This window comes from Siniperca chuatsi, linkage group LG19 (genome assembly GCF_020085105.1).
Source record: "Siniperca chuatsi isolate FFG_IHB_CAS linkage group LG19, ASM2008510v1, whole genome shotgun sequence".
In the NCBI taxonomy this organism is placed as follows: domain Eukaryota; kingdom Metazoa; phylum Chordata; class Actinopteri; order Centrarchiformes; family Sinipercidae; genus Siniperca; species Siniperca chuatsi.
Genome location: NC_058060.1, coordinates 25,399,612 through 25,427,097, shown reverse-complemented (window position 1 = coordinate 25,427,097; position 27,486 = coordinate 25,399,612). Strand labels below are relative to the sequence as shown.

The window sequence follows — 27,486 nt, the reverse complement described above, 5'->3', positions numbered from 1 at the left end:
TGCCCACATTGTCTACTGTGTTTGCTCTACCTGTGTGCTGCATATTGTTGCAATAAACTCGCTCGTCACTCACCTCCGTGTTCGGTGTCTGCCTGCTGACATGTAGTTTGAGAAACTGAGCTGTTGAAAGACCAATGGGAATCTGTCATTTGAACACAAAAACTTTCAATTATTAACTGCAGAACTCCCTTTGCTGGAAATTGTTTTTGCAATTAAAGCTGCTTTTTAAGAGATTTTAGTAAGGATTCACTTTCAGCAGGCTGACAAGTGTCTTCCAACATCCATCGAGGAGAACCTCCACCTGTCGTGCACCATCACTCGCTAACATCTAACGGTTTAACGCTGATCAAAGTGTGCAAACATCGTGGAGCACAATGAAGGAACAAACATAAAATGAGAATCCGTTGCCCCAGTGCATGCTGGGAGGGTTCCCAGCACACCTGAAACAAGACGTACTGTATAGGGGGCATCTGGCTGAAGACATTTTGAAAAGGTGTTATTAATAACATTAGTTATTATTAAGTGTAAGACAGGACAGTGTGACAGCATGAACAGTAACAGGATCCTGAAACTGAAGCAGCTAAATGGAATCCAGCCATCATTACTTTCCCATTGACACCTGTGCTTTCCTGCAGCCTCTTCTCATCTCTGATTCCTGGTATTAATACTGCCAGCCCTGACATACAGGTCCAGCTTTGTTGTTGCTTTTTACCCAGTAGATTAAAGGGTCAGTTCACCCAAATTACATTTAGCCACTTAACCCCTAGTAGTATGTAGTCAAACCTCGCTGGCAACAGTTTCCATAAGGACCAGTTCTTCTGTACAAAGTCGTTCCAGTAGGACATCGTTTCCAGGATGTTACGCCACTATTACGGTTTTTAAGGTCATTTTTGGAGGCTTTGAGCTCCACAAATGAAAATGAAATTCACTTCACTTCCATCGTGTTGTGTGGAACTGAAACCCAAAAACAAAAACAAACTAAATGCCACAACACGTTTAATACAAAACACAAAACAATCTGAACGTCTTCTCAAACAATTAATGTGCAACTCTGTTTTCTGTCCAATGACACTTGTTTTCACCTTCCTCCTTGGTGAATGTATATTTACCAGCATGTCCTTACTACCACCAAAGCTCAGTGGGTAAAGTCTTCCTGAGGTCCACTGTGAGGACTGGAACCAACCTCATTCAAATGTAGGGCAGACTCCCAGACATGGTGAGTTTTGTCTCGTGGGTTCAAACGCGAAAGAAGAATCCTCGCCGATGGGGGGAAACAGCCGAAACAGGTCCGCAGCCCATTTTTCATTCCCCCAAACTCAACGAGCAGAAGTAACTTGTGTGGTCTGCAGAGCGTCTACGCCACAGCGGGGATAAAATACTGCAGCGACACGTCTTCATGCAGCAGAATCAGGTGGACGACCCTCTCGTGGACGATATCTGAGGGGACAAGAGGACAATGAAAATATGACAAATCCTGTCAAAGAAACAGTATCACAGTGCAAAAATCCTTCTGTTACAGGTGCATTTACCTTTTTACGCACTCGTTTCAGCATAAAACCATCATAATAATAAAGAAATTGGATGTTTACATTTTCAAATTGTTTGTGAATGGAGTTTTCTTTTTTAATTATTTTGGCAGTAATGTTCAAACATGGAACTAAAACTGAAAATCAGATTTAAAAAATTTAATAATTCATACATCGTGTGGAAACGATTTCATTTTTAACGCCTGAACTTCCACAGCACAGAAGGAAGGGAAAGTAGGACGGTGAGATGAAAGGAGTACAGAAAGAAAATAATATTATTTATCGTTTCCTGAATAGTAGTCCGAGTAGTAGCTTTGTTTTGTGTAGTTTTGTTCGTTCGGATATATACTTTCCACACACAGATGATTGCTGCCCGTATATTGGATTATTGGGGTGTTTCCTTATGATAACGACTGATTGTCAGGATTAAATATCTAATTTACAACAATTATGATTCACAAAGGTTTGCACGTGGGTAAACACAGATCAGACAGCTGTCCACGTTGGTCATGAATCAGACGTTTTCTTACTTTTCTCGTCTTTACAAACATTTAAAAGAAGCTGAATCAAGGCTGGTTTCATTTTGGCGCTGTGGGATTTTTACTTGATAACGGCCATTTTTATCTCATGTTGAGTGTAAAATCTGAATCTACAAAGTAACCAGTAGCTGCAGCGGGCAGAGAGGAGGATTTCTTCTACTGTACAGCTCAATTTAATCCAGTTCACTTACATATTTTAATGTTGATATCATGATTTATCAGTAATTCCACTGTAACTGCAGTCGCTGGGCAGCATGACAAGATGAAGACGTTCCATTGCATTTGACTTTTTCCAGCTGTGCGCCTGGATGAGGAGCGGTGGGTTGACTTACTGCACATGGCCTTGCTGGGGTTGACCTGCTGTCCCATGAGGAACTGCTGCAGCTTCCTGATGTCCACCCGGGCCTGGGCCATGGCCTCTGGGTCCCTGCTCTGAGACGGGCCGCCATCCTGGGAGGCGTCTTCACCTGGAGGGACAGGAAGCAGAGAGGGACGGAGGGAGATGAGTGGAGGACAAAAGGAGAGAGGAGGAAGACGAGAAATGTGTGAAACATCTCCCCCAACAAGGGTCTGGAGCTGGAGCCGGATCCTGAACTAAAACCTGAACCATTGTGAGCTCCTCCATCAGCTGGGGAAAGTTTTTCTAGCACATTTAAGCTGCTGATCTCGAGGACAGGAAGTGTCATCATCACATAAGGCATAAGAACTTGTTGACATATTTCAGTCTGGACCGCAGTGGACGGCCGACAGACTGACACAGAGCCACAGACACGCTGCCGGCATGGCTCGCAACAGGTGACGGTAACATAGTTTTTACCCCACGGAGGGTTTCCCAGGTCTTTGAAGTGAGTGGTGACAGAAACCAGATCTGTCTCGATCTTCAGGTTCATCTCTCCATTCAGGTTGGCCTCCATTACCTGACACACACACACACACACACACACACACACTTTAATTTACATCCGACAAACTGAAAGTTTAGCTTGGACTCTAGTCAGCATGCGACCTCAGAGTTTCCTCAGGTTTCAGAAGGCCAAATTTGAGAACTTTTTAAATGTTAGCCAATGTTTGGAGCAATTTAAAGGACATTTCAAATGAGTTAAATCTGTGTATTATTTTAATAGTTTTGTCTCTCAGTAATAATTACATTGTACTGTGCTTCACTTTCAAATTTTGCACTGCTGCAGCAAAGGAAAATCAGCTGGAAAACACAGATTAAAATTACAGGAGGAGCAGCGAGAAAAAACTGGAGATAAATGCTGTAACTGTTCTGTAATCATTACTGAGGTGGGGGGTGAAAACTGACCCCCGTCCGTGCTGCGGACGGGATTAAGAAGACCGGCACGTGGAATATTAAAATCCCCTCCACCAGAGAAAGAAATGCTGTCTGAATGGGGCTTTAAATAAAATGCAGGTAATCTTATAAAACGAAAATTAAACTGAAACATTTGTTTGTTTTTTTATTTCCAAACTGCCTCGACTTTGTTTTGTGATTTTAGGTTAAACTGAGGCCTCTAACCTCTATATTATATATATTTAAGCCGATGTTCTTTCAGGCCTGAAAACGCCCCGAACTGCATCAACCCTTAAGTTGGGTGAAGTTTGAGGAATGTGATCCTACCAGGAAGTTGGAGAGGTTCTTCATTCTGTCCACGACGTTCTTTATCGTCTTCAGAGGAGGCAGGTAGATGCTGACCTGCAAGGACAGACATCACGTAACATCTGTTGCACTGCACTGTGAACGTCACCTGGGACGGAAGGCACATTTCATAATACTATCCTCTAAAATCTGCGATAACGTCTCCACTGTTTGGTTAAGTATTTGGACGTGCACTGCACTTCGTAGTGAGGCCACTTACATCGAAGTCTGGCATGCTCGGTTCTTTGAATTCGTGCCAGAGTCTCCGGGGGATGACGTCAACTGGGACGTCGTGAGTGACGACTCGGCTGACGCTGGACAGGGTGGGCTGGACGGGACGGAGAGAGGACATCAGCTCTTTAGACCAGCTGAGCAGAACTAATAATTCTACAAATGAATGAGTGAAATGAATAATAATTAGAGAACTTTATAGGCCGTTAGGAGCTTTTTCTGCCCCTGAAATTGTTGCAGTCCGTGCCGCATTTTTCCTCATCACTCCCCGTCGCACCCCCATAACAATAAACTGATTTGTAATTAAAGTATCAATCATTTGTACAGTTAAATAAACAGTGAGTAGTTTATTTACAATTATCTGGCGCCGAAACGACAAGCTGATTAATCAATTAATCGGGGAACCGATTCATCGTTTAATCCGTTCGCTGCTTTTCTCAGTTTTATCTGATCGTAAACTGGATATATTCGGGTTTTGGACTGTGGGCCAAACTAAAGAAGCGACCTGAAGACGTTGCCGTGGCTTCGTTGGCGTCAGCGTATTCAAATACAGTATTGTGAAAGCCTGGTATGAATACTGACATTAATTTATATATGTAGAACCAAACATGTATGCAATATTTAATAATTCAGAAAATTGACTTTGTTTTAAAACCTAACTGCAACAGCATTTTAACGTTTATTTGTGTGTGTGTGTGTCTGTGTGTGTGAGTGATTTACCAATGAACACAATAAGAATAAATCAAACAAATAAATAAATAAATAAGTAAATATGTATAAAGAGTAACTTAACAGCCCCTGAAAATCTTGTTAATGCTGACCTCCAGTGGTTTAACCTCTCACCTTGTTGTAGTGATGTACAGGTGTACTCCAGGACACCGTGACATCACTGTTGGGTGTGGTCGCAGGTGCAACAGAGCACACCGCTGGCCACACCCATCAATGCTGCCTGCGGTCAGAGGAGAAACAAGCTTGAAACTTTTCAAGCTGGTATTAAGTCACTCTTTAAGTAACATAGAAAATAAACATTGATATTATCGATATCAGTAACAGGATAAATAAATAAATAAATAAATAAATACGAAGACAGAACTGAGGCCTGATGTGGAGGTGACGGAGACCAACGTCCTGCAAGAACACAACAAACGTAATGTTTCACCAGCTCGGCGGCGATGGTGAGGCAGGGGCAGTGCTTCTTGGTCAGTTTCACTTTGACGGCCTTGGCGTTCTGGACCGTCTTCAGGGCTCTGGACAGGTTCTCTGGAGTCACCTCCAGACAAATCTCATTGTCCTCAGAGGACACGCCCTCCATCTGGTACTCATCGAAGAAGTTGGCCTGCAGGGAGGAAGGACACACGGGACGCTATCGTAGAGCTGCAGCGGTTACAGAACGTTAACCTGCAGCTATTTGGATCATCGATTCAGGCATTTTTTAAGCCAGAATGTCAAACAGGCTCTGGTTGCAGCTTGTCTTTGCCATGAATGACAGTAAATTGAATGTCTTTATGTTTTGAACTGTAAAACTCGAAGGCATCACACACACACCGTCTCCACTCTGCGACGGAGGTTCGTTTCCCAACAGGTGAACCATCGAGCCGCCCTGGAACGAGAGCTCTTACCTGTGACAGTTCACACCACATGCTGACGCCTCCGTTGGCCACTTTACCCGACAGGACGAAGAACAGGTGGTCTGGAGTCAGTCGCAGGACGCACATCTTCGTCAGCTTTGAGATGGTGGTGATGACTCCTGGTGAGGACGAGGAAGAGCAAAGTTAGCAACCACGACAAATATGACTTGAGTTCGTCTTGATCCAGGGAACTTTCAGCCACAGACAGACATGAACTGTTATTACTTACAGAGAAATAACTACAAACTCAAATGTTAATCCACTTCTCTAGCTTCAAAAAGAGCCATGATAATTGTAAAATGATTATTTTCAGAACAGATTAATAATTTAGTTTGATAAACGTGAGAAAACAATGTAGCAACAGTCAAAACAGTGAAATATAACAGGGAGGAGCAGCAGATCCTATATGATAAATGACAACCGATTAATTGGCAATAATTCAACCCTAGGTTAGGCTATCTGTTCTGATATTTGTCAATTAATCGATTAGTCTATATATTGTGATAATGAAGCATCAAGCAGCCCTAGACTGAATCCACTGTTTATGTTGCAGGAAACAATTCATCACATTGGTACATTTTGACTTTAACAAGCTGCAAATGTATTAAAGTTAGCAACATTTCGGCACTTGTTGTATTCCGAACTGAAGAATGTCCCGCACAGTTTACTAAACTTGATAAACTGCCACGTTTTGAACGCAGCGTGGCGTGATATTATCTTTCCGCGCAGAAACGTGAGTTTTGGTGCGGCAGTCTGGTGGAAGCTAACGCCGACATGCTAGCAGCGCCTGTCAGTTTGTTAGCTTCGTGTAAAAGAAGCTAAAGCGACTTACGGCTGAAATGGTTGAGGCACGCGACGTCCACGATTTTCCCTCGAAACTTCATTTTGAGTTTTGACAATAACTTGGACTCGGAAGTCAGCGCGAGTTCCTCTGGTTTGGCTTCAGGCGGGATATTTTTGAAGCGCACCGTTTGGTGCGTCCGTGTCTGAGGTCCGGCGGAAACAGCAGCCAGAGTTAACAGTTCCGGAAGATTTGGACGGTCAGTCAGAAGAAATAGCAGTTAATAATAATAATAACAATAATAATGATTATAATAATAATGATGATGATAATGATGATGACAACAATAACAATAATAATAATAAAAACAACAACAACAATAATAATAATAATGATAATAATTATAGTGATAATAATGAAATTATGATAATAATGATAATAATAACAACAATAATAATAATAATAATGATGATGATGATGATAATAATAATAATGATGATAACAATGATAATAATAATAGTGATAATAATGAAATTATGATAATAATAACAACAATAATAATGATAATAATAACAATGATGATAATTATAATAATAATAATAATAAAACTGCGGCTCATTTTTGAGTCTGTAATATATTTGATAACAAAAACGAATGAGGAAGTTTTAAATATTATTTTCTCTCCTGTGTTTTTTGTTTGTTTGGTTTTTGTTTTACTCGTTCAGGTTGTTTCATTTCAAATTTTAAAAAGCCGATTTCCGAAATGATAAAATAAACACAGAATATATTATTTGCGCAAAAATGTAACTTTAGCTAAACTGATCTGAACATTTTGCTTAAATCAAACTTCTTTAAAGTATTTTTCCTTTCTGTCATTAGGAACGTTTCCTGTATTTTCTCTTCTGAGGAGGCCTGTCAGGTGGGAAACGATATCCAGAATACGTTAATAAGACTTAATACTTTATGTTTGTGACTGTGCTTCTTATTATGGCAAAATCTGACATTCACAGATGCAAAATTTTACAAATTAAAAACCTTGCGTTGTCATATTTGTGAAGAATATTGTCTTAATCTCAGCTGCTCTAAATAAAAAATAATAATTTCATTCATGTGACATTTTTACACAGATTGATTGTGGATCTTAATTTCTTCTCGTGTGTGTTACGTTTCGTAATTAAAACCCTGGTGGCCTAATAAGGAGATCAATTTCAAGTCTTGGCACTTTAGCTTAGCTTAGCACAGGCGTGATGCAAACTGTCGCTGTGTGTGAGCGAAGGATTAAGCGATGACCTTTCCTTGTGTGCAAGTTCATTTCTTTCCTGCAGCGTGTCACAAATAAAGGCTCGATTATTATTTGCTCGCCTATTTAAAACGTTTCCCTGATCTCATTTAGTGTGAAACAAAAGAATTCCAGCTGATTTCCTCTGTAAGCTCCTTACAGCTCGCAGAGCAGCCTGGACCCAAAAAACAACAGCGAGGTGGTTCAGAGGGAAAACCCACTTCTCTTTATTCATGATGAATTATTATTTATTCACTGATCTTCTTCACACACACATATATATATATATATATACACATATATATCCCCTACATATATATATGTACCACCGAACATAACTGAAGTGGCTGATATCAAGAAGTCCTACCAATGGCTAGAGCGGGCTGGATTGAAGGACAGCACAGAGGCACTCATCATGGCTGCACAGGAGCAGGCCCTGAGCACCAGAGCAATAGAGGCCCAGATCTACCACACCAGACAAGACCCAAGGTGTAGGCTGTGCAAAGAGGCCCCTGAGACAATCCAGCACATATCTGCAGGGTGTAAGATGCTGGCAGGATAAGCATACATGGAGCGCCATAACCAAGTAGCTGGCATAGTGTACAGGAACATCTGCACTGAGTATGGACTGGAAACCCCGAGGTCAAAGTGGGAAACACCTCCAAAGGTGGTAGAGAATGACCGAGCCAAGATCCTGTGGGACTTCCAGATCCAGACTGACAGGATGGTAATGGCGAACCAACCTGACATCGTGGTGGTGGACAAACAGAAGAGGAAAGCCGTTGTGGTTGACGTGGCGATACCAAGCGATGGCAACATCAGGAAAAAGGAACATGAGAAACTAGAGAAGTACCAAGGGCTCAGAGAAGAGCTGGAGAAGGCCTGGAAGGTGAAGGCGACAGTGGTACCCGTGGTCATCGGAGCACTCGGGGCAGTGACCCCCAAACTGGAGGAGTGGCTACAGCAGATCCCTGGAAGAACACCAGACATCTCGGTCCAGAAGAGTGCAGTACTAGGAACAGCAAAGATACTGCGCAGAACCCTCAAGCTCCCAGGCCTCTGGTAGAGGACCCGAGCTCGAAGGACGAGACCACCCGCGGAGGGTGAAGGACAAAGATTTTATTTATTTCTATATATTTACTTGAGTGGCATGAAGGGAACTACAAAACTAAATCTCATTATACAACCCTGTGTTGTAAAATGATCAATAAATCTAACTGGAGCTCATAACATACGACTGTTGAAGACGACGCTGGTCAGCTGTTTGTTGGAGCAGCCAGACGTTTTAGAGCTTCACAGCAGCGGTGGAAAGTGACTACGAACATTTACGTTGAGGGTCGGGGTTTCAGATGTCTACGAGCTGTTGGAAACTGACTTCCCCTCGTTTTAAATGTTTAAAGAGCTGGTTCGAGTCAGAAGCGATGCATCAACATTAAAGATCTGATGTCAGACAGAATCACGTGTCAGTCACAGGAGACATTTAGCTGATGATACCTTCGTAATTCACTGAAGGGAAGCTGGGCTTCGGCTTGAGCACGTCTACACTGTACTCAGCTTCACACCTCAGCACTCTCCAGTTCTCTTTTAACTTCCCACTTCTTTAACATCTCCGCAGCCTTTCCTCCGGATTAAAGGATTCACGTATCCTGTTTCTGAACACGTGTTCTCTGTCACAGATGATCTGAAACTATATGTTGTGTAAATCTTATTTTATCACATAATTATGTTTTTTCACTCCACAGAATAATAAGTTTAACAGCTGTGACATTTTTGTCATTTCACTGTTTCTTTTCTTTTCTTGTGTCTGATGTACTCTAAAATCTGCCCCCTTTCCGTGTTTCCTGCTTTATCCTGTTATTTTGGTGCATGCATCGATTTGAACCATTCTATTGGTTCTCGGCCCTGATCGGTGACCAATCACAGCTCGTGATTGTTAATAAATAGTGGGTCAGAGCAGCAGGTGCTGCAGCGTTTGATCAGACTCCGGAGCTGGAACTAACGCGGCTCTGCAGCCTAAACAGGACTGTTATTGATCTTTATTACTGATTGATTGAGTGAGTGACATCACAATGGCGCCGCTGTCCCTCCAGTCAGGAGTGCAATACGCCAAAGCTCTGCTGCCGGAGACTCTGGTGAGGTGGGTGCCCGGAGCGTCTGTTAGGTCCCGGTTCTGTGTCACTGAGCGTCTCTGCTGAAGTTAAACTTCATTATCTTCGGACGTCGGCGACCAGCTGGCAGATATTTTAGCGCAAAATGAACCTTTTGTTCCTCTTCTTAAATCTGAAGATTTGACCGATGTGGTGCGTAATTTGACGCAGTCGGTCCACCGGACCGGCTGTGCGTAAAGCTGTGCGTAAAGCTGCGCGTAAAGCTGTGCGTAAAGCTGTGTTAGTGCAGTGTTGTTGTTTGCAAGTGCAGCTGCCTGTGTCCACGGCAGTATGTGCAAGTCTTTACTTGAGCAAAAGAGGCAAAACTACAGCGTAACTGTGTTTTTACTTAAGTGCGAGGCTGCATTTAAAGTAAAAGAACAGAATTAAAATCAGCAACATGCATTTAAGTTTCAAAAGGAGCCTCGAAGTACGAACTGGGCACCCAGAAGGTGGCAGAAGGTGTACCAGTATCATCTTAGATCAAGGGTCAGGACAAACACACGGCTGTCCAGAAGAAATCACAAAAGCTCACAATGTTCTCAAGTGAGAGTGTTTAATGTGAAGCAGAAAGTCCTCTTCAGTGTGATGCGTTCAAGCGTGGGCAGCTTACTCAGCTGTTTAATCTGTAACTGCTAATGTGATCATATTTAATACTGTAAAACACTGCGGCTGTCAGATAAATGCAGTGCAGTAGCATCAGTGTGTCTGCAGCCAGCGACCTAACCGTTGAACAGACTTACAGTCTGACCATCTTTTGATAACCTGACAGGTCCGTATCAACCGTCCAGACCAGCATCTCGCGGCACATCCTGCCCTCGGCTCAGCCTCGCTCTTTTAAGGTCTGCACCCACAGCCGGAGGCGGCGGCGGGGCTTGGAGGCGTCCTCTCTGGACGAGCTGCTGGAGCAGGTGCCGGTCCCTCTGGTGTTGTCATGAAATTCATATTCACACATCTGTGGAGGGGTTAATAATAATAATAATGATCTGTGCTTGGATTATGGTGAAATTCAGTGATTGGTTTAATTAGTTTTGTGTCTCAGGCGGTGAGGGTGTTCATGTTGTCCTGCCACTATCTGACTCTGGTCCTGGAGGAGGACGGGACTGTGGTGGACTCAGAGGAGTTCTTCCAGTCTCTGCCCAACAACACGCCGCTGATGGTGCTGGAGAAGGAAGAGATATGGACGCAGAACAAGGTGAGGAGCAGCTCAGTTACTCTTTACCGGGGACTGAAACATCCAAACAGACTCTAGAAAACTGTCGTGGTGTTGCTGGCAGTTTTTCTAGACATCAGCTGATGTTTTAATGTTGTTAAAGTTTCAGCTGAGTGACATGACCAGGAAGTGGCTCTGATCCGATCCATGTTACAAATGACTTGGAGTAGTTTCTCCAGTTCTTCCACAACATGGCCCCACGTACAAACGCGGTACTCGTATGGTTGGTGGTCCTGCGGGGTAAACGGTAAGCAAAGCTTTGGAGTGTTTTAAATGAAATGTAATTCAGTCTTCCTTCGGTGAGGCTGAGTTGGGCTGAGCAGACGGTGTGATCAGCGGGCCCTTAAGGAGGAGGGTGGATCCCTGCGCTCTGCTCTGACCTTGACCTCTGACCCCTGTTGATCGGAGGATGGTCCAGATATTATGACGGATCTTTCCAGCATCACGTCCAGGTTTTGTTTACTGTATGTTTCAGATCTTCCCGAGCTTCCGTCAGAGTAAGAGGAATGGAATTGCTAAACTGACCTTTGACCTCTACAAGCTGCACCCTAAAGACTTCCTGTGCTGCCTCGCCATCAAGGCCAGTCTGCGCGACATGTACACGCTGTCCTACGACTTCAGGTGCACCAGGATAAAAAACGTCCTCAAGTGAGTTGACCTCTACTGACCTCTGCTGGTGAGCTGACAGCCAATCTGTAAAAAGCACTTTATGTTTCTGCACTTTACTTCCATTTCCCGACACTTCTCCTCCGCCACATCTCAGAGGGAAACCTCTCAGAGGGAAACCTCTCAGAGGGAAACCTCTCAGAGGGAAACATTGTTTAAAGATCATTGACAGCGGCTCACTGGTTACTTTTACATCTTTCTTATAAAACACAACACATTGTTAAAGATCAAACCAGCGGCTCGACCGTTTTGGCTTGAGACCTCGTACAACACAGCAGTGTCTCCCTGTTCACCACAGAGACGGTTTCATTTAAATAAGTGTTCATTAGAGAAAAGCCCAAAACTGAAGTCACAGGAGACATTTTACTGCACAACCAGTAGGCCTACTTTAATTATATTTCGCTGATAATACTTGTTGTATTACCGCTGATGCCGTGTTACATCATATGGACGGGTGGTAGAGATGGGAAACGACTTGTGAGCATCCTTTAAATTTGGGTCACCGTTAATTACAAGTCAAACTGGTAAATGCAGGAACGCCAATATTACATGAACCTCAGCATGTTAACGTGCACGCAGACGGCACGCTCGTGGCTACTTTTGTATGTTAATTGTACATGGAACTGTCATGTTAGCGTTAGCGTTAGCGTCTGCACCTCAGGCTGAAAGAGTTCAGCATTAGTTTTATTCTGTTATGAGTCGTAGAGCTTTTGACCTGTTGGTGGCGCTAGAGCGCATGGCCGTCTAAATCTTGGCTAAACCTCAAACTTTGATGCATAATTGACAGTTTGTCTCTTCCTGTCAGGTCGGTGCTGCGCTGCCTCACCTGCCTGACCAGACTGGCCGGCCAGCTGCTGCTGCACACATCCTCATCGTTACTGCAGCTCACTGCGGAGGACGACTGCTAGTGTCTGTCTGTGTGTCTGTCTGTGTGTCTGCCTGTCTGTGTGTCTGCCTGTCTGTGTGTCTGCCTGCCTGCCTGTGTGTCTGCCTGTCTGCCGGTGTGTCTGCCTGTCTGTGTGTCTGCCTGCCTGTGTGTCTGCCTGCCTGCCTGTGTGTCTGCCTGTCTGCCTGTGTGTCTGCCTGTCTGTGTGTCTGCCTGCCTGCCTGTGTGTCTGCCTGTCTGTGTGTCTGCCTGCCTGTGTGTCTGCCTGCCTGCCTGTGTGTCTGCCTGCCTGCCTGTGTGTCTGCCTGTCTGCCGGTGTGTCTGCCTGTCTGCCGGTGTGTCTGCCTGTCTGTGTGTCTGCCTGCCTGTGTGTCTGCCTGCCTGCCTGTGTGTCTGCCTGTCTGCCGGTGTGTCTGCCTGTCTGTGTGTCTGCCTGTCTGTGTGTCTGCCTGCCTGTCTGTGTCTGCCGGTGTCTGCCTGTCTGTGTGTCTGCCTGTCTGTGTGTCTGCCTGTCTGTCTGTGTGTCTGCCTGTCTGCCGGTGTGTCTGCCTGCCTGTGTGTCTGCCTGTCTGTCTGTATAGTCTGACAATCCTTCAGTGACTTGATGGATTCAGTTTGTGTGTATGAGACTGAATCAGAGACTCGTAAACGTTTACGTCCTCTTGTTCTCACTGTTTTTATCTAAATTGCATTATCTTCCTCTTTGAATACTGAGCATGTTTTAAGTGTGTGTGTGTGGGTGTGTGTGTGAGATGAAATAGTTTCTGTTGTGACGTTTTGTTTTATTCGATTTGAGCTGTGAGGGTTTGTATTCAATGCAGAGGGAAAGTTGGGAGCTGTAAATCTGTACAGTAAATAAAATAAATGAATAAAGATGAGCTTTTCAAAGTTATCCAGATGTGCATGTTTCCGTGTCTCTACACCTGGAGGTCTCACTCTTTACGTTTATTGACTTCCAGAGAATGGCAGCTTAAGTTTTACAAAGGAGTCTCCAACTGCAGACACACCCCCTATTGGACAGTTTTTAGCAGTTGATTCTCATTTAAAGGGCATAAATGGAAAATTGCATAGTGGTCATATTACTTCCCATGTTTTATCCTTCATTGTACAACTTAAAGTTATAATAGACCTTGTTTCTGTTTGGTTGAACCGTGTCTTTGCCAGCAGACGTCGGTTTTCTGGGTCAGGATCACATGAAGTGGTGTTCGCTGCAGGATGATGCAGAAGTCAGTGTTGTGAGCAGCTCAGCTCAGCTCAGCATCGGCGATGAATTCCCGTTTTATAGCTCGGTGCTGTGTAATCTGACGCTGCTGCCGGCCTCAGCAGCAGCTGACCCAGGCTTCAGCCTCTCTGTGGAAAGGTCTGGCACATGTTCCCTGACGGAGCAGAAAATCCCTCCAGGTGCCATTCCTCCTCTCTGCACAGACTGCAGCGTCGTACTGAAAGTCCCTCGTTTAGTTTTGTCTGAATATCGAAACCACCAGTGGTGAAGTAGCAATACCACAATTTAAAAATACTCTAACAAGTAAAATACAATAGATTGTATTTAATTTGCTCATTATAGGTTTTTAAAATCTTCATCTGCAAAGTAACTACAGGCGCCTAACACATGCAGTGGAGTAGAAGTAACATTAAAACACTCGTATAAAGTACCTGAGTAAGTGTATTTAGTTACTTTCCTGGCTTGTCCACAGTTGGCAGCTGCAGATCGTTGGATGGAGATTGTCGCTGTTGCATAAAAATAAGAACCATGTCGATGAGCCTGGAAAGATATTCAGACGTGAGAAAGTTCAAATTAAGTGATTTTGACGCTCCTATTATTATTCTTTAGCTTTCTTCTGTTTGTGGGATAACCATGCTTCAGTTTTTGGAGTTATACTTGTTTGCATTTTGGCAAATTGCCATTAAAGCAGCCGAACCAGCAGTCAGCAGCTCCTGTCTGCAGTGGACCCGTGGACGGACAGACAGCTGTCTCTGGATCACTGCGAGACTGAAGGAAACTCAGAAACAGCAGGATTCTCAGGCAGGTTCTGCAGTTAGGAGGTAGTAGCTGCTGCAGTGTTAACCGCTGCGCCACCTGCAGGCCAACAGTGTTACAGCTGCAGTTGTGGAGCAGTCTGACGTGGTGGGACAAACAAAACAAGGGAGTTAATGCTGAGTGGGACAGACCGGACCCTGGTGGCCCCTCAGGGCGTGGCCGCGTGAACGCGCGTGAGAGGAGGAGGAGGAGATGAAGCCGGCCACGCGCTCCCGTTTAACAGACGCACACCGGCATCAGCGAGCACCGACAAACCCCAGACCACCACCGGAGAGAAGACGACCGACAGAAAGAAGGAAGATGAGAGAAATAGTTCACATCCAGGCCGGACAGTGCGGGAACCAGATCGGGACCAAGGTAGGGACCGGGTTTATGACCCCCCATGGAACCTGTTAATATCTAATGTTAGTGTTTCCCGGCAGAACTTCTGTAGTCCCCCGGGTCTCACTGCTGCTGTTCAAGTACAGCTTCACTCACATTCACACACTCTGCTGCACTTCCTACACTAATGATCAGCATCCACAGCAACACACGTTTCTGTGACAACCCAAAGATAACACACGGTGTGTGAAGACTTAGAGAACATTCAGTTCACTGTGTCCTGAGTTTGAATATTTCACCAAGTGTAAACATCCTTCAGCTTCAGTGGAAAGCAGAATATTAAATGTTGTAATGTCAGAGATGATTTTACCTTCAGTCCACTAACCCCCCTGTAACTGCATGTGTACAGTCTGGAGAGACTGTTTAACATGCTTTGTTAGACATTTCTCATCATTTTGGACATTTAAATTGATTTTAACAAACGAATCTGGAATGAATATTATGGATTAATGCAGTCTGAATGAATGAAGGTAGCGAGCATCGACGGCTCTCTGTCCTGTAATGAACCCGTCACAGTGGAGAGGGGGAGTGAACCCACAACCACTGTGAGACTATTCAAGGAATCTCTCACACACACACACACACACACACACACACTCACTGAGGCTCTGACCAATCACACAACTATTTCAGTGCGAGTTTTCTGGGCTGAAAGTCAAAGGAGTGAATCACGAGAAATAAGAGAAACAACGAGAGCGAAATGGACAGTTAGCAGGTCACATACTGTAACCGCAAAGGCTGCTGGGTAATGAACCATGTGACTGTGTGGGAAGTGTGTAAGTCAGCAGCGACAGCTTTTTAAACAAGGCTCAGGTCGTAGATAAACTGCAGATCCACAGTCTCCCTGCACAGATCAAACATGTCCGCCGCCTCCTTTTCAACTCAGGACAAGCTCTCTCCTCTGTAAACTCTGCTGGAGGTCCACGGCTTTCCAAACCCGTCAGGGTGAATTTTGAGGAAACGTGTCTAAATGCATGACTGCTGATGCTCAAGATATTTCACCTGGAGAACACGGAGTCTACTGCTACTGCCCGTTTTAGTCCGAGGCCTCGTCTGTGAGAAGGTCAGTTTACACTAATGTGTCACTGATGTGAAAAGACACATTAAATGACCTCTGACTGATTCAGCAGGACTCTATTTGACTTTTGGTTCAGTGGCGAAGAACACGAGCCTGCTAATAAACCCTTTAACTCAAAATGTACGTTTGAATATTTTATTTACTTCACCCAAATCACAAAAAGACAACCAGTCATCTGTGGTATCTGCAGATTGCTGAGGGATTATTTCCTCAGTGGAAAGTGTTGATCATTCAGAGCAACACACTGCTGTTGAATTTCTAAATATCATTTTTCTCCCAAACTAAATTTCATTCATCTCCACTGTGTCGAGGCGCAGACGTTCTCATGTGGCTTTAATTTATTTTCTGTGTGACAAGTTTACCAGCTCGTCCGCTGATTCAAACCGACTGTAAGTTCAGGTGGTAAACACACGCGTGTGTCAGGTCAGGTGCGTTTCCTGTGTAGCTCAAAATCCCAGGTTTTTCTCAGAGGATGATACTCGCTGAGGAAGAGCAGCAGAGGAAGGACCCTCCTTCCTTCCTTTCACACATCTCCAACAACGTCTGAACGTCCACAGACAGACCGCAGTCCCGTGGATCTCACGGATCCACTGTAGAGTCCGAGATCTGTATCCACAGGCACGGCGAGTTCATCATCTTCATGTAGTCTGATGACTTTATGCGACTCCCCGCAGAGCACCACCCAGCTTCAATCAGCCACAATATCTGAAAACACCTGAGTGCAGAATCTCTAACAGTGTGTTCTGTCAGTAAACGCACCGTACAGGCAGGAAGTCAGCGGGTCAGGCATCGTCTGAGTTCTTCTTCTCTGTTTCCGCTGCGACAGTTTTGGGAAGTGATCAGTGACGAGCACGGCATCGACCCTGCAGGGAGCTACGTGGGTGACTCGTCTCTGCAGCTGGACAGGGTCAACGTCTACTACAATGAGGCGTCCTGTAAGTACAATACATAACAGTGGAGGTGAGTGTGTGTGTGTGTGTGTGTGTGTGTGTGTGTGTGTGAGTCACACACTTCCTCTGGATGACTGGTGATGTTCTGAGTTTGGCTTCTCCTGGAAAATAAATCACCTTTCACGTCTTAAAGCAACACAAAGCCTGGGACACCGCATCGTGTTTTAAAGCTTATTAGCTCTAAAACTTTAACTTTTTTAAATTATATATCTATATCTATATATATATATATATATATATATATATATATATATATATATATATATATATATATATATATATATATATATATATATATATATATATATATATATATATATCTTATGTGTATATATATATAATTTCTTATGTATTTTATTTTCATTTCTTTTAGCTTGTTCTATCTTATCACTGAAAGTGCTTTTGTCTGTTTTATCATAAAAACGAATGATTTTATCATTTTAATCTGCTGCCTTGTACGAAGCACTTTTTAACTTGTGCTCCATATATAAAGATCATTATTATTATTATTATTACTATAAGCATACATGTAAATGCACTGCATTCAAAGACTTGAGTGATTGAGTGATGGATATAGCATTTCTCTGCATGAATCTGCAGTAAAATATACTGGATCACTTCACTCATCAACCGATCCAGTTATTGAAGAACTGAGATTTTTTCCCGATCACTTGACTATATTTCTATATATTCATCAATTATTCCTAGATGTTAGTTTGATTTTCCATTTTGCTGAGTGGATTTCAACAATTTACAAATGAACAAAATACTCCTGATCAGATATGTAATCAGGTTTTTAGTAACAGGTCCATATCCCGGGACACGTTTGTTCATTTGTCGTTCCAAAACCACCTTTATGACCCATAGAGCCAGGGCTGGGTTAAGGTTAGAGAACGATTGTGACCAAGGTTAAAGGAAGTAAAGACAGTTCACTGATGGTCTGTGCAGCTGGACTGGCCGTCTGATGGAAAATACAAAGGAAAGACGAGAGAGCAGATATTTCCAGCTTCAGCTAAAAAGTGCTGGAGACAGAAGGGAGGGACGGAGAGAGAGGAGAGGGAGAGGACGACCTGCCAGGGGAAGAGATCAGGAGAGAAGGTGAGGGCTGGAGGACTGAGAGAAAGACGAGGCAGGAGATGAATGAGGGACAGAAACAGAAAGGTAAAGACTGAAAGACACATGTCTCCTGGACCTCGTGGTATGTTTTCTCTCTGTTCATATAAACTCCACAACACTAACATACTAAAATAGTTATTGGCTAGTTTCTGTTGCCATTTACCTGCAGAAGTAGCATGTGTTGCCATTTTCACCGCCCATGTAAAATGTTCTAGATCCGCCCCTGCCGTACGCAAACAGCGCCCTCTAGTGTCAGAGTCAGACACTTTGCACACCCAACCAGCCGCCCTGCCCTCCTCTGTAGGAGGTTTCGCGGTGCTCTAATAACATCGGGCTGTAACTTTGCTGAGTAGGATTTAAGCGCAGCGAACACATCAGAATTTCGGACTTTTGTAGACGCAAACGCACAAAACCAGAACAGCTGACTGAGCGTAACACACACAGGCCTCTAAACCATTCATAACTAACTCGCTCTCTTAAATGTCATTTTGAAGCATTTAAACAAACAACTGACGCTCGTGAGGACAGTCGCGTTTACAGGTTAAAAATACAAGTTTTTGGAGCCAGAAAGTGACGACTCTTCTCTGTTTGTGCAGCACATAAATACGTCCCCCGGGCGGTGTTGGTTGACTTGGAACCAGGAACCATGGACAGCGTGCGCTCAGGAGCCTTCGGACAACTCTTCAGACCGGACAACTTCATCTTTGGTAACAATCACCTGCTTTTATTCAACGCATTTATTCACAGGTTGATTCAGTTTTATGCCTTTTGTGCAGGTTTACAGGGTTGCTAATGTGAAAAGACTCATTATATTTACTGAAAGTCCAGTAATGACCGATGAGCTTCAGTTGGACGATTATCTGTACTCAAGTTTGGTTTTGCTTTGTTTAGCCTCCTGATTGAAATGAAAGAAATGTAAGTTTGCAATTTTGAAATAAAGAGATAATCATGTCATATTGACATTGTGTACAGTGGCCTTATCAGAGCTGGTTTAATGAAAACAGCTGCTGCTGGAAACACTGAGACTGAACCAGACAGGAAATGTCTAAAATCTAGGAGCTAAAAGAGGCTAAAAAGCTCCGTAGAGCTGCAGAGTTGGAGATAATTCTCTGTGGGTTCATCACTATAAGAGATACTTGACACTTGGTGTGGTTACAGAGGGCCGAGCCGGAGCAGCAATGAAACGTTCCAGCATTGAATTTGTACAGTAAACAGACTGAAAAGACTCGAGCGTTTGTTTAATAAACGGACGTCTCAGCAGGAGAAGAAGCAGGGAGGCTGTAGATCTTTCTTATACACACAGACATTGAATAACATCTCGCAGCTACTCTGAAATGGCTCGCCAGTCGAGTGTGTGTCTGCATGCACATTGCCATCTGTTGTGGCGATCATTTTACATTTCACAGATGGATTTTCTCTGTGCCGATTGGTTGTCTTCAGGTCAGACAGGTGCGGGGAACAACTGGGCCAAAGGTCACTACACGGAGGGGGCGGAGCTCGTGGACTCAGTCCTGGACATAGTGAGGAAGGAGTGTGAGCACTGCGACTGTCTCCAGGTGAAGAGGACTAACGTTCTTTAGCTTTTTATTTGTCTGAGGTAGAGCCATCTCATCGGTTGGGTTAAACCCTTTTCTTCTTTATGTATTAATATTTGTAGGTATCATAATCTCCTCGATTATTGTTCTAAAGGGTGAATTACCAACTGGGCAAAGAGGGCTACTCCTTGACCCCAAGTCCCCTGGTAATTAGTTTGTGATTAATTACAAATTTGTTTTGGAATAAACAAAATAAAGTGAAATGGTAAGGGTCCTGCATTTTTACCACGCTGGTGGCATGGCGATGTTAGTCGGTCCACCACTTTGGTCCAGACAGAAATATCTCAATAACTATTGGATGGACTGCCATGAACTCAACTCAAGTTGACATTGCCCTGTTTCCAAAACCTTTTAAATCCATTTTGAGACATTAACTGTTCCTCTACCAGGTCCTCATTTAACTTATTGTAGTAGTTCTCCTGAGTATCGAACCTCAAAACTATTTTGGCACAGACCAAAACATGTCTGTACCGCAGAGTATCAAAAACTGTCTGCTCAGATTTCTACTCTTGTTCGCTTATTCTTTGATCCGATTTGAATCAAAATTTTGCCAATTTAAGATTGCATTTGTTTAAGACAAAGTTGTTGTGTGGCTGCTTGTATTTAGACAATATTATATATTTTTATTAAATGAAAAAAGGGTAAATCAGTAAATCTACAGCTCCAGTTGCATGAGGTCATCTTCAATCATTTAAAAACAGGTCTTACTGAGAGTAAACACATAAATATCTGGGGACAAAGCCTGGCCATCCGTCTACGTAGCTGCCATCTTTCTCATCACTGCTGTGAATTCTGCCTGCAGGGTTTCCAGCTGACTCACTCTCTTGGAGGGGGCACCGGCTCGGGCATGGGCACCCTGCTGATCAGCAAGATCCGGGAGGAGTACCCCGATCGGATCATGAACACCTTCAGTGTCATGCCCTCCCTAAGGTATCAGGGGGGAAGACCAGAGCGGGTTTTAACACTGAGGGACGGAGGGCTAGATGGGTAGAATGTGTCAAAATGTCATTTTATGAAATTTTGTGTTTTTCCACTTTTTTGTCTTTCGTCCTGCTTTCTTTGATCCTTTTCTTCTACCCTTTCCACTAAAATCCTTCTCCCAGAACCCCAAACCCTTTTCTCATGGTCTGTGGAGTTGTCTTTAAGTGCCCAGTCACACCAAAGACTAGCAGAGCCATCCACATGTCTGTTTTGCAAAGACATGCAGATGACAAACCTCATAACTTCAATAGTATAACACAATATAGATATTAACTCTAATTCATTTGATTCAGCTCATTAAAAAAGAGCTATAGTTTGTATCTAGTTTCACTTGTGAACATACCACTATAAATATGTAATAGCCCAATTTAGGCTATTTATATGGTGTGACTATAAGGCTAGTAATGGGGGCGGCCATCTTGGAATGACCCATGAGCCCTCAGCTGGAATAAGTTTTTCTCGTAGAAAAGGTTTCAGTCGTAGTCGTCTGGACACTGTTTTCAGAAGACGTTTCGGCTCCCATCCGGAAGTCATTCTCAATTGTGAATGACTTCCGGATGGGACACTCCTGGACGAATGAGGGACTACACCGTCTCATTTTGGAAAGTTTTTCTGTTCTTCCAATTTTTCAATGCAGCATTATCCTGTATTTTAACTCCACAGACCAACCTTTTCTGTAATCCTTTCACTTCTTGTCTTCCTTTTCTCCGTTCCTGCCTTGCCTTTACCGTCACACCTCAACATCTCTTTACATCTGATCTTTCCGTTGATCCGTCAGGTGTCAGACACCGTGGTGGAGCCCTACAACGCCACCCTGTCCGTCCACCAGCTGGTTGAAAACACAGACGAGACCTACTGCATCGACAATGAGGCCCTTTACGACATCTGTTTCCGCACTCTTAAACTCACGACGCCCACCTACGGAGACCTCAACCACCTGGTGTCGGCCACCATGAGCGGCGTCACGACCTCGCTCCGCTTCCCCGGGCAGCTCAACGCAGATCTTCGCAAGCTGGCCGTCAACATGGTGCCTTTCCCCAGACTCCACTTCTTCATGCCGGGATTCGCTCCTCTGACGGCACGGGGGAGCCAGCAATACCGAGCGCTCACCGTTCCCGAGCTCACACAGCAAATGTTCGATGCCAGAAACATGATGGCGGCCTGTGATCCTCGCCACGGACGATACCTGACTGTCGCCACAGTCTTCCGTGGGCCCATGTCCATGAAAGAGGTGGACGAGCAGATGCTGAACGTCCAGAACAAGAACAGCAGCTACTTCGTGGAGTGGATCCCCAACAACGTCAAGGTCGCTGTCTGCGACATCGCTCCCCGGGGGCTCAAGATGGCCGCCACCTTCATCGGCAACAGCACGGCAATCCAGGAGCTGTTCAAGCGGATCTCTGAGCAGTTCTCGGCCATGTTCCGCCGAAAGGCTTTCCTGCACTGGTTCACGGGCGAGGGCATGGACGAGATGGAGTTCACAGAGGCGGAGAGCAACATGAACGACCTGGTGTCCGAGTACCAGCAGTACCAGGAGGCCACCGCCAATGACGGCGATGAGAACTTTGAGGACGAGGAGGACGAGATCGTTGAGTAAGGAGACCGAACGAGACCGGTAAAACTCTGAGAGAGGGTTAGGGTTAGGTCATGACTGATCATGGGACGTCAGAGAAATAACAGTCAAATCAAAACTAGTCAGTTTGAAATATATGATAATTGACTCTTTCAATAAATGATAAAGTAAAAATATTTAACATTTGCCACAGCTTCAAAGATTTAGTTATTAAAATGAATACTTTCTGGGTTTGGAGGCTGATTCGATATCTCAAGAAAAGCTTTGATCTCTGGTTCCTTGTAACGTGAATAAGTTATTTTATTATTTCACAGACTAGACATCTAATGGAATAATTGAAAAATTCATCAACAAATTAGTTGTTCCGTTCAAAAACGCTACTGACTAATTCTAAATAATGTGCTCAGCATGTTCAAGCTTCTTTCTTCTGTTTGGCAAACTCATACTTCATAACTTCAACAATATACAATAATATCAAACTTTTGAGTTACTTTTATTTGAGGAGGGGTTTCTGAAATGAGGGAATCTAATTTTGAGACTGAACTCAGTGTCCGACTGTCGACACTGGGATTTTTCGCAACTTTGTGCCTAAACGTAACCAAACTTTAACCATCGAGGCGTCAGATCAGAAAATGCTCATATGTCATTTTGCACGGCAGTGACAAATGACCCGTTTTGTTGTTTGTTTGTTTGATGAGCACCTGTTGATCACATCAGTTCTAGGAACGCAAAGAATACATACAATGTGTTAACCAATACACTAAATGTTTGGTAACAGTTGGTAGAATAATAATAGCTAATATTTTCATTTAATGCAGTGAATATGTGCAGTAGGTGTCAGAAATGCACTGACGTACACAGGATGCTAAACCGTTAAAGTGGAAAGCTGAAGGCATATTTGACCATGATTATGTCTTTTCTACAAAAACAGACGTGCTTTTCTTAAATAACTAAATCCCGATCAACCCTGTTTGTTATGCATTGTGTTTGCGTGTGTTTGTTGTTTTCAAACTGTGATTTCTGTACATGTGAGCACATCGCGAGTGGCTGAAGAGAGGTTGAAATAAAAGCTTCTTTCAAGGCCTTACAGTGTTACATGTCTACTGTGATTGTGTTTTTGATGTGCACTGTGTGTTACGTTCTACTGGATCCGTCTGCACTGCTGTGTATTCATGTTATACACGTTGGACGCTTCACTCAGGCACTTCTTTTTGTTTAATTATCCTTTTGGTTTGTTAAGTTAGCAGTCATTTTGATCATAAAACCGTCTGTAGCCGTCTGATAGACTGACATGGCTTTAGGTCGGTCTGTCGGTCCACCAGCCAGACTGAAATACCTCAACAAATATCAAATGAATTGTCGTGAAACTTTGTACAGACATTCATGGTCCCCAGAGGATGAATCCGACCCACTTTGGTGATCCTCTGACTTTTCCCATAGCACCACCACAAGGTTCACATTTATGATTCAGAGTGAAGCATCTCAGCAGCTGTTGGACTGCGATGAAACGTGCTTCATCGTTCACGCTCCCCTCAGGATGAACTGTAATAACTTCATTCAACTTCATCAGGGCAAACTTTTAATTTGACTCATTTTTGGAAGTTCTTCACTTATGAGAAGCTCCTCTGTATCTATAAAAGTATAAAGTGATATAAAATAGAATGAAACTTGAATGAACTTGATGATTTAATTTTACAATTCAGGTCTGAAGGAGTCAAGATTAAATTATTTTGCTTAAAACTATGTTGAAATAATAGTTTTTCACGTACCCATAGTGGTATCTAGCCATGCAAATAGTTTCTTTTTTTTTTGCTTGGGTGTTTCTTTGAGGTCACTTCCTCTGAATTTGCTGGAGGTGATTATAATTTAATTTCTTTATGCTCAAAGCATTTATTCGTGTGAACAGACCTTTTAAGGTTTGAATCACAGTTGTGTTCTTGTTGATGTAAAATAATTCTGCCTGCCTGGTTTGACATAGTCTGCTTTGTATTGAGACAAAATAGAACAGTAATGGATTTGAGAAAAATGCCTTAAATAAAGAGTAAATGCAGAAGTTTTGGCTCCTTTAGGACCTGAAGTCACCTCACTGTGCTGACAAAACGCCACATCAGACAGGAGAGAGAGAATCATCCAGTCAACAGGTTGTTAATCTCCCTCGCTCAGCGTTGTGTGTGAGAGTTGATTTCCCAGCAGTTCTGTTTGTGTTGTGGATTATGTGGAGAGCAGCAGCAACCGTCGCTGTCAAAGACAAAAACGCTTGGCTCATGTCTGTCGTGCTGAGCTGATGTCTGTGGATCTATTCTCCGTCGGTGGCTCTCCGCCTCTGCAGCACGAGGGATTCAGCTCATGCAGTGCCGTGCTCACACTTTGGCATCAGTGTTGCTGCTGTCGTTAATTTGACATTTTCTCTGGTCCTCGCTTCCTCAAAGGGCTGTTTTTAGGTTAGGTTAGGGTGCGGGGCGAAGGAATGTATTACCTCACTGATGGACTTGTACAAATGTGTGTGTGTGTGTGTGTGTGTGTGTGTGTGTGTGTGTGTGATATGTCCAGCTGCTGTCTCGGTCAGGAAGCCAGCTGGGACAGAAATAATTCTCGCCTGTCATCCTCTGCTTTTTTCTGGAAGCAGAGGAAGAAAACTTCTGTGGACTGAATACATTTGCAATAATAAACATTTTGGGCGTTTAGCTGAAACTGATGTGTGATTTGGACCATTTTTACAACACTGACAGGCTAAAGTGCTGCTAGCATCCTCTGGAGGCTGCAGTGCTCATTACAACCACAATGTGAACAAACAACAATTTGTCTGCTTTACAGTCTTACCAGTAGTGGAAAGTGTAAAGTTTGTCCTGTGGCGCTAGAGGAAAGGTCATGCAGTCATTAAAATCTGAAGGGTTCGTCCTCTGGAGAGAAATGACTATCCGAACATTTGATTTAGATTTTCTCTGCATGTTTGAGGACGTTTTGGTGTGATGAGAGCAGAGGAAAGGTCAGGAGGTCAATAAAAATATGATCAATTATTAGGAATCATCCACTGAGCACCATGAATTACCACCAGATCTTATTGTTTGTTTAGTGTAATTTTGGTCTGGGTCTATCCAGGCCCCCTAGGTTTCTTTTTAAGCGAAATCCTAACGCTGCAGCAGACAGTTATATTTTAGGTGCTCTTCCAGCTTTGTGTCAGCAGTTCGTCTCTTTCCTGTTTCAACATGACGGCGCCCCCGCGCACAAAGCTGCTCCATACAGAAGTGCTTTTCCCAGTTTGGTGTGGAAGAACCTGACTGGTCTGCACAGACTCTGACCTCATCCCGGTCCAGCAGCTCTGGGATGAACTGGGACACCGACTGGGAGCCGGACCTGATCCCCAGCATCAGTGTTGGACCTCATTAATGCCCTTTATTCTTTATTCGGATCCCTTATGAGCTTCCACAAAGTAGTCGCTAGACTCTGGTGTCTGAATGGGAGCAAATCCCTGCAGCAGGTTCAGGTCTCTGAAGAGACTGAACCCAGACGAGTGGAGGCTGTCCACATACTTGTGTCCATATTGTGTATCTAGATATGTTGTGATACCAGCGTATGGTGTTTCTCTAACACAGCGTGGCTACAGAGCGCTTGACGGGACAGATTTAATGTAACTGAGCTTTACTGTTCCTCCAACAGGAGCTGGAATGCAGAGCGGGAGCTTGACGAGCCAATCAGAGGGCAGGAAGACAACTTTAGCCCAATCAATTAAAGGCAGGGTCGGGGCATTGCTGAAATGTTTTGAGGATGTGTGGATTGAAAATAGCAGCAGTGTTCACTGGTCATGTGTAATATGTCTACGATTTGAGTTTAATTTGAAATACATTTACAGTTTTTATGAGCAGATGACTTCGGCTCAGAAGGTTGATTCTGGATGATTCTGCAAAACACTGGATCGGGTTCCAGATGTTTTCGAACATTAAGTGTGAACAGCTTACTACAGTGTGACTGAGTCGCGTTAAAGAGAAAGACTGTCTCTATGGTGAAATATTTTAATATATGTTAAAGGCGTAAACACTTACACATAAAGAAAAAAAAATCAATAAATGAAATGAAATCAAACAACCCTTTTTATGTGTGGGACTGCCCTGCTGGGTTGTTTAAAACAAACAGGATCCACGAGTCACTGCAGAGCTTCATCTTTATTTGTAGTGATGGTTTTACTGGAAATATCAATGTTTTCTCATTGTGTTAATGGAAACCCGTTGGTCTGCAGCGGCATCGGACTCACCGAGATTAGAAAGTGTTCTTCTGTGGATGAAGAGAAACAGCGGCTGCAGCCGGCGGGTCCAAAACGTTCTGTATCTGCAGATCCAGAGACTCGGTCTGCTTTATTTTAGGACGGGCGTTTCCTTTTTTTTTTGACGGTTTCTCTTCATTAATGTGGTGTTTTTTAAGTTTGTTGCTCAGAAATGTATTTGATACATTACATATATAGAACAAAGTTCCACTTTCACTCATATTAACCCCTTTTTTTTGTGAATAAATCATATTGTGAATAAATCTTCATTGACTCAGCTCATTATTGCTCCTGCTGAAGCACATGGGCTCACTGTGACCTCTACTGGTCACGGCTGGGAACTGGAACGCAGGAATTTAGCGGACTCAAATAATCTTTTGTCATTAACTTAACGTAAGTATATGTTTTTATTAATGTTGAGTCGATTCGGCTGTCTAGTTTTTATTTTCTGAACTTCAGAACTCATGAACATGAGCTGTTCTGGCTGCTGAGAGTTCAGCTCAACTCATTAAATTCAGTTTCTAAAGAAACGCGATCGGCTCACGCAGAGTTCTGCTGGAACATGATGGACACTTGCTGTGTGTGAATAAAAGTCCCGGTTGCTTCTTTTCATAATGAAACTTCAAACGAATGATGAAGGTTTGTATCGAATTCAGCACCTCTCTAAGAGCTCTGAGGATGTTTTTTTTTTTATTATTTGTCTTCATAAAGCTAAATTAATTCTAATAAATGAATACTCTGATAAGGTAAGGTTTTCCCCACATGCTGCTGTTTTTAAGGAGGGATTTTCCTTTAAGAAACTCATTTTTTAACAGAGTACATATTTATAGAATTAACAACAGAAAGCCTCCGTTACAAACTGGAGGTGTGAAGTTTGAAAGATGCAACTGTTTGAGGCTATTGGGTTGCATTATGGGAAATGTAGGACCTTTCTTTCTCTTGTGAGTCCTCCAACTTTACGGAAGTGCAATAATAAATCGC

General features: G+C 43.5%; 5 protein-coding genes across 21 annotated transcripts in view; 3 read left to right on the top strand and 2 right to left on the bottom strand.

The window, feature by feature from the left end:
* The window catches only part of LOC122866454 (protein NLRC3-like), a 58,195-nt gene extending 58,078 nt beyond the window's left edge, over positions 1 to 117 (bottom strand). For all 5 annotated transcript variants that reach the window (XM_044176132.1, XM_044176133.1, XM_044176137.1 and 2 more), the window contains exon 1: positions 74 to 117. In XM_044176132.1, the coding sequence (XP_044032067.1) occupies positions 74 to 102 (29 nt within the window). In that variant the 5' untranslated portion in view covers positions 103 to 117. The remainder of the gene's footprint in view (positions 1 to 73) is intronic.
* Positions 1 to 27,486, top strand: part of LOC122866462 (protein NLRC3-like) — an 876,731-nt gene that overhangs the window by 298,919 nt on the left and 550,326 nt on the right. The gene's annotated exons all lie outside the window — the stretch shown is intronic.
* hus1 (HUS1 checkpoint clamp component) lies at positions 980 to 6,557 on the bottom strand. Of its 7 annotated transcripts, none has more exons than XM_044176223.1 (8): positions 6,396 to 6,552; positions 5,555 to 5,682; positions 5,029 to 5,271; positions 3,925 to 4,032; positions 3,687 to 3,761; positions 2,883 to 2,982; positions 2,398 to 2,532; positions 980 to 1,437 (listed from the first exon to the last, which is right to left on the bottom strand). In XM_044176223.1, the coding sequence occupies exons 1-8, from the start codon at positions 6,445 to 6,447 to the stop codon at positions 1,355 to 1,357; spliced, it is 924 nt and encodes a 307-aa protein (XP_044032158.1). In that variant the 5' UTR covers positions 6,448 to 6,552; the 3' UTR covers positions 980 to 1,354. The 7 variants fall into 7 exon arrangements, with proteins under 7 accessions (XP_044032158.1, XP_044032159.1, XP_044032155.1 ...); XM_044176224.1 differs by having other exon boundaries at positions 5,095 to 5,271; XM_044176220.1 differs by having other exon boundaries at positions 2,398 to 2,982; positions 6,396 to 6,556.
* On the top strand, positions 9,580 to 12,681 carry cidea (cell death inducing DFFA like effector a). The gene is made up of 5 exons (XM_044176270.1): positions 9,580 to 9,760; positions 10,543 to 10,681; positions 10,813 to 10,965; positions 11,459 to 11,631; positions 12,455 to 12,681. The coding sequence occupies exons 1-5, from the start codon at positions 9,693 to 9,695 to the stop codon at positions 12,555 to 12,557; spliced, it is 636 nt and encodes a 211-aa protein (XP_044032205.1). The 5' UTR covers positions 9,580 to 9,692; the 3' UTR covers positions 12,558 to 12,681.
* On the top strand, positions 14,557 to 26,641 carry tubb6 (tubulin, beta 6 class V). Of its 3 annotated transcripts, none has more exons than XM_044176267.1 (6): positions 14,557 to 14,930; positions 16,859 to 16,967; positions 18,695 to 18,805; positions 19,539 to 19,654; positions 20,496 to 20,648; positions 21,453 to 23,339. In XM_044176267.1, exons 1-6 carry the CDS (start codon positions 14,766 to 14,768, stop codon positions 22,269 to 22,271), a joined length of 1,473 nt encoding a protein of 490 aa, XP_044032202.1. In that variant the 5' UTR covers positions 14,557 to 14,765; the 3' UTR covers positions 22,272 to 23,339. The 3 variants fall into 3 exon arrangements, with proteins under 3 accessions (XP_044032202.1, XP_044032200.1, XP_044032201.1); XM_044176265.1 differs by having other exon boundaries at positions 14,615 to 14,930; positions 20,496 to 20,623; XM_044176266.1 differs by lacking the exons at positions 14,557 to 14,930; positions 16,859 to 16,967; positions 18,695 to 18,805 and adding an exon at positions 25,905 to 26,641 and having other exon boundaries at positions 19,641 to 19,654; positions 20,496 to 20,623; positions 21,453 to 22,267.